The sequence below is a fragment of the Nyctereutes procyonoides genome, unplaced genomic scaffold (genome assembly GCF_905146905.1).
Source record: "Nyctereutes procyonoides isolate TBG_1078 unplaced genomic scaffold, NYPRO_anot_genome, whole genome shotgun sequence".
In the NCBI taxonomy this organism is placed as follows: Eukaryota; Metazoa; Chordata; class Mammalia; order Carnivora; family Canidae; genus Nyctereutes; species Nyctereutes procyonoides.
Window position 1 is genome coordinate 19303432 of NW_026575051.1, and position 13193 is coordinate 19316624.

Below are 13193 nucleotides of genomic sequence, written 5' to 3' on the forward strand. Positions count from 1 at the left end.
GAAGGTGTCTTTTTTTGTTTTTACTTTGTTTTTGTTTTTTTTACTTTGTTTTATACCAAATCCCATATTCATTGAAGATGGCATATGGAAGTAACTAACATCCATTAAATATCAATTGCTTATTAATACTACCACAAATAAGATAAAAAAGCAGTAACATCAGAATAATCTAAAAGAATATGAATGCTTTAAAATCTCATTGAATAATATAGCTCAGAATATAAATAATCTTACCTATACTAGGGACCCAGTATCACCTGAAAATATGCACTGGTTTGAGCTTATTTTCTAGTGGTGATGACAAATTCGTAGGGAATACCTATGTTGCCCACCTTTAGCCCGTTTTAACTAGCAATATTAATTTATATATGCTTCTTAAGCATTATAACAAGTTCATTTTGTCTCTCAACCTGGGCTATCATTTTTCGGTTCTTTGGCATCTGCTAAAAATTGAAGCTTGGGACTCACAGTCTTTACTTTATGAGAGATACTTTAGATGAACTTGGGCTAGTCAATTTATCCCTTGGCTAACACAATCTATAAAATTGAGAGTAATTTACACTTGCTTTCCCTTCTTGTATACTTCCCATGCTTTTCCACTCACTAAGCTCAGAAAAACATTCAGATAAATTTAATTCTGAAACATCTATTAACAGAAATCTGGCGGAGGATTCCAAAATATAAGTGTTTACAGTAGAATAATATAGCACAAGGGGTGTTACAGATCTTATACAGGTCTGTGTCATAAATGTAGTTGGCAACAGGAATACTCCTGGTCATACAATTTGACAAAGGCATCCTCTTCAGGGCTTTATAATTCTAGGCTAAATAAGACCCAATCAGTCACTGCATTACCCTAGTAAACTTCTAGTCACCTCCAAATTTTTCCTAAACATTAGCCCCTTCCCCAGCTCTATAGGAAGAATTATTATCATCCTCCTCAATACTCAAGTTTTAGCTTGTAGCTTGTTCAATTGTGATAGGTAGTGTTTCTGTCCCTTAAGGCAAAGATCATATCTGTTTCACCTTAGTAATCCAGGAATCTAGCCTACCACTTAAATTCATTACATGAATAAATGAATGAACAAATGAACTGAAAACAAGCTGCTTTGGAAAAATTTCTTCCTACATGATTTTCACTTTGAGGTACCAAAATAGAACATTTTCAACTACACAAAATATAGAATAGTCATGAAAAATATAGATTTAATAAAAAAAATTTTAAATTGAGAATTAAGTCTATAAGTGACTCTCTAAGTTTTTATTTTTATCTTAAGAAGCATACAGGTTATGTGATTCAGTGGAAGTCGACTGACATTTGCAATATGTGCCCAAGAAATCAGCCCTTGTCTAGATGTTATCATAATTAGTACTCACCCATAGTCAGTGACTCCCTTTGGCTGAGTTACCAGTAAGGCCCCAATAGTCATATTCAGAACATTCTCTAGTACTCCGGTCTGTTGAGCAGTGATAATCTGGTGAGCCAAATTCTGTAATTTGTTACTTGTTAAATATGAAATCAGTCCAGTGCTCCTTATTGTTGGCAGATCACCAATTTCAATGACTATCACTTTTGAGGCAGTTTCCATAATGGTTGGTGATGGGACGCTATATGAACTCATTTCCGTCATAAGAGGTCTTCGTTGACCGACTCTGTAAGGACTAGCACAAGTCACAGTTGGGCAATTGCGCTTTCTCTTTGCTTTATTGTCAGCAATGGCCTTTAAGGTTGCTTCATTGCCAGGCATCTCATGAATAAACCTGATTTGATCTTGGGTAACCTGCAAGAAGTCAGTTAGTCTTTCAAGGATGATGATTTCCCAGCCTTTTTCTAGAACTGAAAACATCACAGTGAGGGCCAAATGAATAGAGACACCTGAGTGTATTTCAATGGGCTCCTGTCCTTGTAGGACAACATACAAGAGGTTATCCAAGATGCTGAAATAGTTGGAACCAATTGACTCATCTAGCAATGAGGAAGTTGACTGAACCATAATGGGTGGAATGAAACTTTCCCCTATGAAAACACGGGGGTTCTGAAGTTCATGGTAGAATACAGCCAAAAGAAGCTTGGAGGTACTTCTGTTCCCCAATAGAAAAAAACGCAACACTTGGGGAGTCTGATCCACAAAGCAGACTTTGGTGATTTCCCTGGTAGGTAAAATGGAATAGAAAGTAGATGCAGACCCTGAAGTAGAACAGGGAGCATCGGCATTTACACTACTAAAGGTGTCGACAAAACCACGAGTAACAGATACAACTGGATATAACTTCTGCATTGCCCAAGTGGCATCAGCATTGTCAAGAATTAGAATTGCTTGGTCAGATTGTTTGCAGATGTAGCCTTGTATCAGGGCTCGGTATGTACATTTCTGTTCTTCTCTAAATGTACCTATAAAATAAAAGAAAATAAGTAATATACAAACCACAATCTCTCAAAGATGATTTGCAATCTATCATCCTTATTATCATCTGTAACTTCATGAAACATTTATTGAACTCTTAAGTGTGCTAGATACTGAGTGTGTAAAGAACTCTGGATAAAATATGAAAGGGTACATACATTAAATAACAGCTATTGATAACCTAAGTGTACATGTTACATAATATACATTATTTAAAAGTAATCATGGGGACGCCTGGGTAGCTTAGCAGTTAAGCATCTGCCTTTGGCTCAGGGTATAATCCCAGAGTTCCAGGATCAAATCCTGCATCGGGCTCCCTGCATGGAGCCTGCTTCTCCCTCTGCCTGTGTCTCTGCCTCTCTCTCTCTCTCTCTCTTTGTCTCTCATGAATAAATAAATAAAAATCAAGAGTAATAATGGATATAATAGTTCAGTGAAAAAAAGAGTTGAGTCAAATAATTAAGGAAAAGGAATAATCACTAAGGCCTCCATAACAGAAAAAGGATAGGGGAGAAGGAGATAATAATATTTAAGTCAATGAAAAAAGAGGTAGATTGAGGGGGGCTGGAAGGAATAATTTATGGACGTGTATTTTTAAAAATATTTTATTTATTTATTTGAGAGACAGTGAGCATGAGGGAGGTGAAAGGAGAGTAGAGGAAAGGGAGAAGCAGGCTCCCTGCTAAGCAGGGAGCCTGACATAGGGTTCCATCCCAGGACCCTGGGATCATGACCTGAGCCAAAGGCAGATCCTTAACTGACTGACCATCCAGGTGCCCGTATGGAGGTGTATTAAAATTGAAGAGGTATACTGTGAAAGGGTGTGAAAAAGTTTGGATGTCAAACTATATGATTGTCTTCATTTTCTTTTTTCTCTAAACATGAAGAATTTTAAAAAAATACAAGAAGAGGAAAAGAATAAAGTAGTAATTTGGGGGTATTGATACTAAATAGAGCCCAAGTTGAGGATGATTGGGGCTAATCAAGACGTTTAGAGAAATAGCATTATCCATTAGTCCTACTTAGCCTCAGGATTGGAACCAAAAAATCAAATTACTACATTTGGGCATAATCTAGCCTTCTCCTATTTCCTTCCTTCCATATGATATGATTAGAAATCTATGCCAAAGCTGCCTTTGATATCCATAAAATTAATTACCAACATGTTGCTTCAGGAGTAGGCCACATGGTTTAATTTTGCCTCAATAATAATAGCAACAATAGTCAAAATTATGAAGGAAATTGTAAAATGTTTCCATCTGAATAATAATGAAATCTTAGCATCAAAATTTGTGGATTTAAGGTTCTGCCTTACAAATTTAGAAAACAAGCAAAGCAAATCGAGAGTAAATAGAAGAAAGGGAATAATAAATATAACAGCAGAAATCAATGAAATAGAAAAGAAAGAAACAAAGAAGCAAAAATAAAAGTGAACAAAACTAAATTTGATTCTTGGAAAATATTAATTAATTATTTAACCCACTCACTAGACTGATAAAGATAAAAAGGAAGAGCATAAATCACCAGTTTCAGGGATGAATGGTTATTACTACAGATCCTACAGACAAAGGTTAAGAAACTACTAAAACAAACTTCATGCCAACAAATTCAGCAATGTAGATGAAATAGACAAAAAGAAAACAGATACAGAATAAAACAGAAAATTCAAATTGTTCTAACTCTTTAAAGTAATTGAATTCACTAAATTGAATACTAAATTATTAATTTAAGTAGAGATTCAATCATCAAACATAAAAGAAGGGTCACTTTTAACATAATATGTTTTCTCCCTATGGTCATATAATATGGAAACCCTAATGTAAATCAAGAATTATTTTCAAAAACATGGAACCAGTATGAAGGGAATTAATTCCATGATCTTAACAGATATGGAAATTGTGCCCTTAGATTCTGATAAACAGCTCTACTATAGATATATCCTTTTGAAATGAGATATTTAGGGGGCCTTCCTAGAAAAAAAAATTACACTACTTTCCTTTTCTAAACTTTACAGCTCACTCTCCTTCTTTTAACACGTTTTTTTTTCTTTTTTAGTCATGTTGATGTCATGTCAATTATTCATTCACATTCTATCCAGTTTTATAGATGTCTGATTTTGTTCCTCCTGGTTTTGATTCAGGGGATATAATATCTTTTAAAGTGATCTCTACAGATTGCTAAATTTTAGGAACTATCCCTAGCTAAACTAATCCCTCTCTTATTTGATACAATTCTCAATCATTCTCTGCTACTAACTATAAGTAGTTTGATAAATTACACAGAATTTGTAAGTGTCATGCTTCTAAGGGGTTATTTCTCAAGGTGAGGGACTATATCTCCTATTACCACAGGGCTTAACACAATAACTCAAACACAGTAGATGCTTCTTAATATGTATTAGTTGATTAATGTATAATGTCCTTTTCAAAACTCTTATTTTTAAAATAATTTTTAGGGCAGCCCAGGTGGCTCAGCAGTTTAGCACCACCTTCAGCCCAGGGTGTGATCCTCAAGACCCTGGATTGAGTCCCACGTCAGGCTCCCTGCATGGAGCTTGCTTCTCCCTCTGCCTGTGTCTCTGCCTCTCTCTCTTTCTCTCTCTCTGTCTCTCATGAATAAATAAATAAAATCTTTAAAAAACATCTTTAAAAATATAATACTTTTTATCAATTCTTTCCAGGTATCTAGTTATAAGATTATTTTTCTATAGCTTGAATACATTTTAAACCAACATATGACAACAATAACAGAATATACTACAAAAATTTATTATGAGACTCACCCCCTTTAATATATGACAAAGCTCAATACACTGAGAAATCCATCTATTTCATATGAAACCGTAAGATTGAAATTATGGCTGATTATACTTATATGAATTTTCTTATGTTCCTAAACACATTATTGATTTGTTTGCAAAAGAATTATGTTATGACAAAGCATTTTTTCCTATACTAACTCATTATATAAATACACATGTAGAAAAATGAGTATTTATTTCTATTCCTGATGGCAAGTGCCTTCTAAAGCTAAAATAACAAAAATGGAGGATTTCTAATGTGATTCAAATATTCTTTTACAAAGAATTTTTTTTTACAATTTATTTTATTTTACAAAGCAAGCTCAGGTATAAGGTGATAGAATAGAAGTCACTGTTAAATTTTTATAACCTGTTGGAATTTTGTAGGAGTTAGATTATGAACCCCAAAAACCAGGCAAGAAATTCAATAAACATTTACTGAATTCCCTGTGCATATTTAACCTGTCAACAGGAAGATTTTGTTACTATGTCTCTTCTCTCTCCATTGTTAGGAGTGAGTTGCCTTTCTGTATTATTAAGCATTGTGATGTGATAAAGATTAAACGCTAAGCACATATGGCTACTCAAATATTTAGGAATTATTTGCTTATTTAAACGTAGTTAACTTCCTTATTCAGAGTAGTGCAATGCCAATAACACACATTGTTTCTATTCCTTTTGTTTTCCTTTTTGTGTGTGTTTTGAAGCTTTGTGTGTGAACATCTCACTAAAAGGAACACATGCTTTCTGATGCTGAGACATTTGGTTGGAGACTTAACTCCCATGACCTTCACGAAGTCAATAATTAGTATCTCCTAAGTTACATAAAAAAAAAAAGTTTCATGAAACATTGGTTATTATAAAATATTATCCCCCATGCCTTCCTTCCTATACCCCCATAAGATGGAAGACAAACACATTTGATCCAACGTAAGTAAAAAGAATACTTAAATTACTTCTTTGTTTCAGGTCTTCTTGACAAAATATAAAACAAATGAAATACTTTTCCTCCAAAATCATACACCCTACAATTTTTGCTATTCTAGGAATAGCACTGTAAAAAATCTGTAATAAATAATCTACTAATTATATTTTCAGGCTGTCCAGCTTATGAAAGAGTGTTTTTCTGTCCCACATGTTTAGAACTTGTCAAATGTGGAAAATTTCTTATGAAGTTTTCCTCATGTATGAGCTGTAATATTTGAATAGCTTTTTATAGAATAACTTTTGTGGCACGGTCAATTAAAAAACCTACTTCTCCTCCACCTCTCACTTTCTTCTCATGGGTATCTTAGCATACATTTGTAACACAGGAGACCCAGGGTCTGGCTCCTGTTTATCACAGCATGGGCAAGCTGACATAAATGGCTAGTAAGAACGTTATATAGAAGTGATTTCGAATCATAAAAAACAGACCTTCTTACACCCATACCAAGTGCGTGTCCAGCTCAATTCTCTGTTAGCTAGATCTTAAAAATGCTTGTATCCATTGTTACCCACCCTCTCAGTGCTTATGATGGAGGAGAATTTAGAGCCACGAGAGTGTTAGCTTAAATTTTCATTAAAATATCTCAAATTTGCAAATTTTACAAAAAACATAGGCCCAGGGGATCCCTGGGTGGCGCAGCGGTTTAGTGCCTGCCTTTGGCCCAGGGCGCGATCCTGGAGAACCGGGATCGAATCCCACGTCGGGCTCTGGGTGCATGGAGCCTGCTTCTCCCTCTGCCTATGTCTCTGCCTCTCTCTCTCTCTCTCTCTGTGTGTGTGACTATCATAAATAAGAAAATAAATAAAAATAAATAAAAAAAAACATAGGGTCATGCATGGGCAGCCCAGGTGGCTCAACAGTTTAGCGCCGCCTTCTGACCAGGGCCTGATCCTGGAGATCTGGGATTGAGTCCCATGTTGGGCTCCCTGCATGGAGCCTTCTTCTCCCTCTGCCTGTGTCTCTGCCTCTCTCTGTCTCTGTGTCTCTTATGAATGAATGAATGAATGAATGAATGAATGAATAGATAAATAACCTTAAAAAAAAACATAGGGCCATGCAAACTCATTGCTATCATTCCTTCTGGAATCTTGATAGTGGCCTGTGTAAGCAAAGACCCTGAAACCTCAACTTTACCACCTTCACTAAGTCAGCCTGGATTGTAGAGAGCCAATGAGCAAATGCCTTGGATATGCTTAATAAGATATCATGGGAAAACAGGATGACTGGGTTCACTGAGATTAGGTTTCTGCCTGTGACTGAGAAGAAGGGGCAGAGGGTCACAGGTATTAAAGATATTTTCAAAGAACCAATCATATGAAGCATAGCACATCTCAGCTACAAAAGGAGAGAAATGAAGTAAGGGATGTTATATACAAATAATACTTGAAAAAATATAACAATAACCAACATTTATGGAAGACTTTGTGCCAGGCATTCTCCTAGAGAAGCCTTGGAGATGAGATGAACAGTAAGAGACTGAATATACCAACAGACAATAGCCATACCATACATGAAAACAGAACTCTGATTCATAGTCAGCAGTGACCAGGCCAAGAAACCGGTTTGTTATTAGCACAACCAGTTGAGGAAGATCACATTTCTATCTGTATCTAGTCTGGGATGACCAAACAATAACCTCTGAAAAAATCAGCCCCAAATAGCTAGCACCTGATTAATAATTGTCAACTTCCCCAGTTTCCTTCCCCGTCCAACTGAGGACCAAATGAAGAAATCCAAACACATGCCTCTAATCAATTGCATAGGATGTCACATTTCTAAGTAGCCCACCTCCAGCTTCCCCATGCCAAAAACAGCACCCAATCAGGATATACCTGAAATCTTTCCTTTTTTTCCACCATAAAGCTTTCTCACTCTCTCTGCCTTTGAGCCTCTGCCAAATGCAAGTGATGATGGCTAACTAACTTGCGATAGCAAATTAGGTAAAGAGCCTTTGGTTGTTCTTATTTGAGTAGTTTTTATTTTCACAGAAGTCAAGGTTTTAGATGAGTTATTTACCTGGAATAAGAGTGATGACAGAGTTAGAATGGACAAGGAAACCATAAACTAGTTTCAGTGGCTTTCAGGGACTGAAAAGCAATGCCTACCATGTCAATATGACACAGGTAGTGAGCCTAATGACATCAGCCACAGAGAAGCAGGGGTTTTTGCTTAAGGGATATGACACAGGGCATGTGAATAACATTGAAATGTGAAGGTTTGAGAGTGTGATAATAGGTAGGCTTGAGGCAAAAGGGTTAAAGAACACTATGAAAACAGAAAGCAGTTTGTTGAATCTAATTTCGGAGCTAATTTCACATAGCACCAGGAGCAAGATTTGAAGAAAGAGTCAAAGGTTGGTTGACCTCATGAATGATCAGGAAAGACGTGTATTCTGGAGGTGTAAATAACGTGTGGTGGACTTCTGATGGCGACTGTACACTATACCCTTATACTCTCTAATGTGGTGTGGAAGTTGGACACTATCAGATGGGTTCTATGGATTTCACAGCTTGTCAACTGGGGACTCTAGTTACTGCTTAAATTAGTCTTGTTGGCCAGAAGATGATCATCTCACTGTTGTTTCAACTAATATAAAATGGTTGCTCAGGAGAGTTTCAGGTATAGAAATATCTGACAGCAGGTCCACAGCCTAACGGAAGTGGTATCTGGAAGGGGAACAGGATGGGATAGAGATTAGAATAGTAGAGGAAGATTTACTTCCCTACGAAGATATCCTAAAGCCATCAGATTGGTGATCCTACCTTCCTTCTCTATTTTTTTCCTTCCTTCTGTCCTCTTTCCTCCCTTCCTTTTTCCTTCCATAACCTCCTTTACCTAAAACTTCTCCATGGCAAGTTTTTTATTCCTAGTTCATAGACAGAAAAACTGACTCACAATTTTAACTCATAATTACGTAGTAACAGTAATGAGGAGAAAGGGGAAAAGAAAAGCAACATAATCCAAATAACTTCACTTTGGGTTGTATTTAGTTGTAGAGTCAGCTGTGATGAGTAATACTGGCCAAGAAGTACCACGATCATCAGGAATTCTCTCTACACAGTGAGAGAGAGCGACTTATGGAGAGGTTTTCAGTGATTGGTTATTATTTGTCACATCATATATTTGGTGAGAGTCCATTTGCTATTTTATATTGCCACTTGGTCTTCTTAATATTTTAGCATACTATCCCAGAACTCTAAACACACAACCACACATTTAACAAAGGCACCAGTCTAAAGACTATCAGCAAGTAACATTGATTATTATTTTATAGCCAAACTTGCAGTCCTGGTGTTCATAAATAAGAAATTTTATTTTTATTCCTCCAGAATTTAGCACTAAGAGACAGGGGTTCATCAGTCTCTTTCCATCCAGTTTCCTAAGTCATCTCCAGAGCTAATCAATTCTAGTATTTTAATTTTAATGCGAGACAAAATAAAGCATATGTAAGCAATGCATTAGGGTTCCTGCTAAATGGGCATGGTTCTTAACTGTAGGGGAGAAAACACGGGACTTAAGAGAAAGGTGTGCACACGGCCAGCAGGCATCATCGTTTACTGTCCTGGCCACAGCTGGCAGAAGCTCATGGTGACAATCTGGCTTCCCTTCCCAACAGTGTTCCATCTTTTCTTCCTCTGGATTTCTTTCCCTCTTGCTTCTCTCAGTTGGGGAAGGCTTAGTTTTGAGTAATGATTATCTTTCTCACTTGTTTCTGTCTTTTCTTTTCCCACTTCTCCAAATGGCCTTATCTGCCAGTCACAATTTTTGTGGTCTGCAATTCTGATCACTTTTAAATGAAACCCATGCTGGCTTTGGTAATCATAATGTCATTTACAATTTACCACTAAACACGTTTATTCGGTTAGTAGCACACTGGAGAAAGAGAACTCCATATGAACTCACCGTGAAAGGCCTAATCTGATTATTTCCTCATGAAAATCCAGGCAGGGGTGCTTGTAAGAGGGGCTGAGAGGAGAAGAGGAAAAAAAGCAAGGTCTGGCCACAGCTGACTTTCATAATCAATGTGAAGAGATAAGTGACACAGCCTGTCAGGGCCGGCGGCCCAGTCACCCCAGGGCATTCCTCTCAAACAGGCAAGAGTGGACAGGACTTAATAAATGCTGAGTGACCAGTGAGTATTGGCTTGGCATATGCTATTGCATTCAAGATGGACAAGCACAGTGATAAAGTCCAGAAGCTCTTCTCTAAGTGGGGGAAATTAGATTAAGCAGGTTGTATTTGTGTGTGCATGTGTGCACATGAACACTTGGCTTTGTGTATACTTTAACATCCTAGAACGTCCTAGACATACAATATCCTCCATCTTCCTCTCCCTTGACTGGAGACCTCAGACCTAACAACCAAGAAAAAAAGTGAATTAGGTATGTCTGGTGAAGGAGGAGAAAAAAAGAAGGTATGTGTGTGTGTGAGTATGTATGTATACTCAGGTTGCTTCCAGGGTTCTAACAAATATTAACTTTGTGTCAATATTTGTCCTTCCTGTCGTGAAATGAGGATTTTCCACCTCATTTCACATTTGAAAAGAAAATATGCCAAAGGGGTCGTCTTTGCTAGGAAAAAAAATTAAAAGAAAAGGGAAAAAAAGAAACAACCTCTATCCTTTATTTAGAAAAATGGGTCAGAAGGAAAGAGAAAAAAAAAGTATTTTTAAAATAAATGTTTTGACTCAAAGGCACATAGAATCCTTCCATCTTCCCCTTTCAACAAAAGGAAAAATTTATATGTTTAAAATTGAATGAAATACATCAACATTAATGATTTTTTTCCTCGAGGTTAACATCACCATTTCCCTCAATAATTTTTTTAGCCATTTTGTGATAGATTTCCCAATTCATGGTACAGTAAAGTATAGGAGATTTTGACAAAAACAAAATATATAATCATTCTCTTATTTTCAAGAAATGAAATCATTTACAATTCTTTTCTGTCAAACAACATTTACACCTCATTATTTCTAACTTAACAAATATAAATGGCCACAGATCAAATAAAGTGTAGACAGGTTGAATTTATCCCCATTTATAGATGTTGTTGTAGACCTTCAGGCTATGAAGTGAGACTCCAAAATCTCAAAGCTGTGTTCCTAAATATACAAAGAGAGTAGCTGAAATCTTGGAAAGAAATATGAAAGAAAACATTTTTTCTAAATGCCCTACTAAAATGTCATACTAAAAATAATAGACAAAAACTATCCACTTTTTTAGAATGAGGAATTCTTGCTAAGAGTTGTGTTTTATCTTTTTAACTTCAGAAATAATGGCTGTGTGTTTTATCTGTAAGGTGAATTGAGAATGATGTTCTTATGCATCATAGATTCAATATGGATGACAGAAAACATGGCTTGCTTTAGAATTAGAGGTCTGTAAATTCTGTTGAGTGACTACAATATGGTAGTACTAGTAATCATAAAAGAGATAAGATAGATATGTATATATGTACAGTCACATACACAGATGGCATTATAAGATAATGTAATTTGAGAAATTTAAAGTTTATTAAATTGAAAAATTAATGTATTCAAAGTTCAGGACTGGAAGCTTCAAAATTAAGGTATTTTCAGCTTGGCTTTCATAATTCATTGAACAGTGGTGCTTAGGGATGTAGTCTCCTCTGGTATCATTCTTACTGAAAAAGACAGCACTCTTATAGCTGGTGATCAGCATGGTGCAGTGGCTTCCAATGTGTAGGAGTCCTGAGCTGGTAGAAAAGAGAGGTCCTGGTGTGGAAACAGCAGTACAGGACTGAAGATACTGCACAGGAAGAGGAAGGTGCTAGATGAGAAATGCACACCTCTGTAGGCACACAGAATGGGAGATGGACTTCAGGGGCTCTAGATGATAGGATTTGCCACAATTTCATGAGAAATCTCACCAAAGTCCTTGAACTTAGGTCTATTTTTTATGGGAATACATTTCCAACCTAATCTGAAAAAAATGGAAAACTGTATAAAACTAACCATTACCTGAAGCAGGATGCCCATATGGCCTTTGGTGAAAAATCTTTCTATCTTTACTAAGATCCCTTGATGAGTATCTCCAAATATTTGGGTCCTTTTAATAGAAGTGTTACTTTGAGAGGGAAAAATGATCAGGAGATGAAAGTATGTGATAAAATGACAATGAAGATGAGGGATGAGCATTAGATACATATCAAATAGATCCTTCTTCTGAATCAATCTTTTTTTTGTTTTTTTTTTAATAAACAACACTTATTTTCATAGATAAGTCCATTCAAATCAATTCCAGAAGACTACTTTGTATTTTTTTTTACTAAGTTGAAATGCCATCTATATTCTACTTAAAATAAGTGACCTAAAAATGCTTTTATATTTCTGTTATTTTGTTGTATTATGATTTGCCCTGCAAACACCAATGGGTATGGTCTCAATTATGACTTTTATTTTTTGACTACTACAGTGAAAACAGCCAAAGCAAATGCAAATTCAGGAAAAACAGCTTGGTAGGTAAGACATCGATTTTTCTAGCCAGAGAGATTTGCATTGCACTTTCTACCTGCAAGACCAAGGGCAAGTTACTTACCCTCTTTCTGACCCAGTTAACTCATTTGTAAAAGAGACTGAAAATAGCATCCAACCCATAGACTGATGAATAGGTTTAAATGAAATGATGTATGTTGGAAACAAACGTGCTAATAGACGTAAGTTGCTACAGTAGCCATACTAAAAAAAGTAGTATTCTTTAAGATGCTTCCCACTCTCCTTTTGCCTTTTTTGGTACTACCCTCATCACAAATTAATAACGTTCAGTGCCTTTTAGTCTGAAACAGCACCGGCAAGTGTTGCAAGTATTCATAATGAATAATGTTGAAAGAGAGAGGTTACAGGTGAAGAAAATGCTACAAAGCAGATATACTATCTACGATCTTAGAAAATATGTGCAAGAAAGAAATGTACACACACATACATGTCTATAAGCAGAATGTCTGTTTTTTTCGCCAATCAAAAAATTAATAAAACCCT

General features: G+C 36.1%; 1 protein-coding gene across 1 annotated transcript in view; it reads right to left on the bottom strand.

Moving 5' to 3' along the window:
- The window catches only part of PKHD1 (PKHD1 ciliary IPT domain containing fibrocystin/polyductin), a 459739-nt gene that overhangs the window by 48076 nt on the left and 398470 nt on the right, over nucleotides 1-13193 (bottom strand). The window contains 1 exon segment of the mRNA XM_055330173.1: nucleotides 1378-2392. Coding sequence (XP_055186148.1) covers nucleotides 1378-2392 — 1015 coding nt within the window.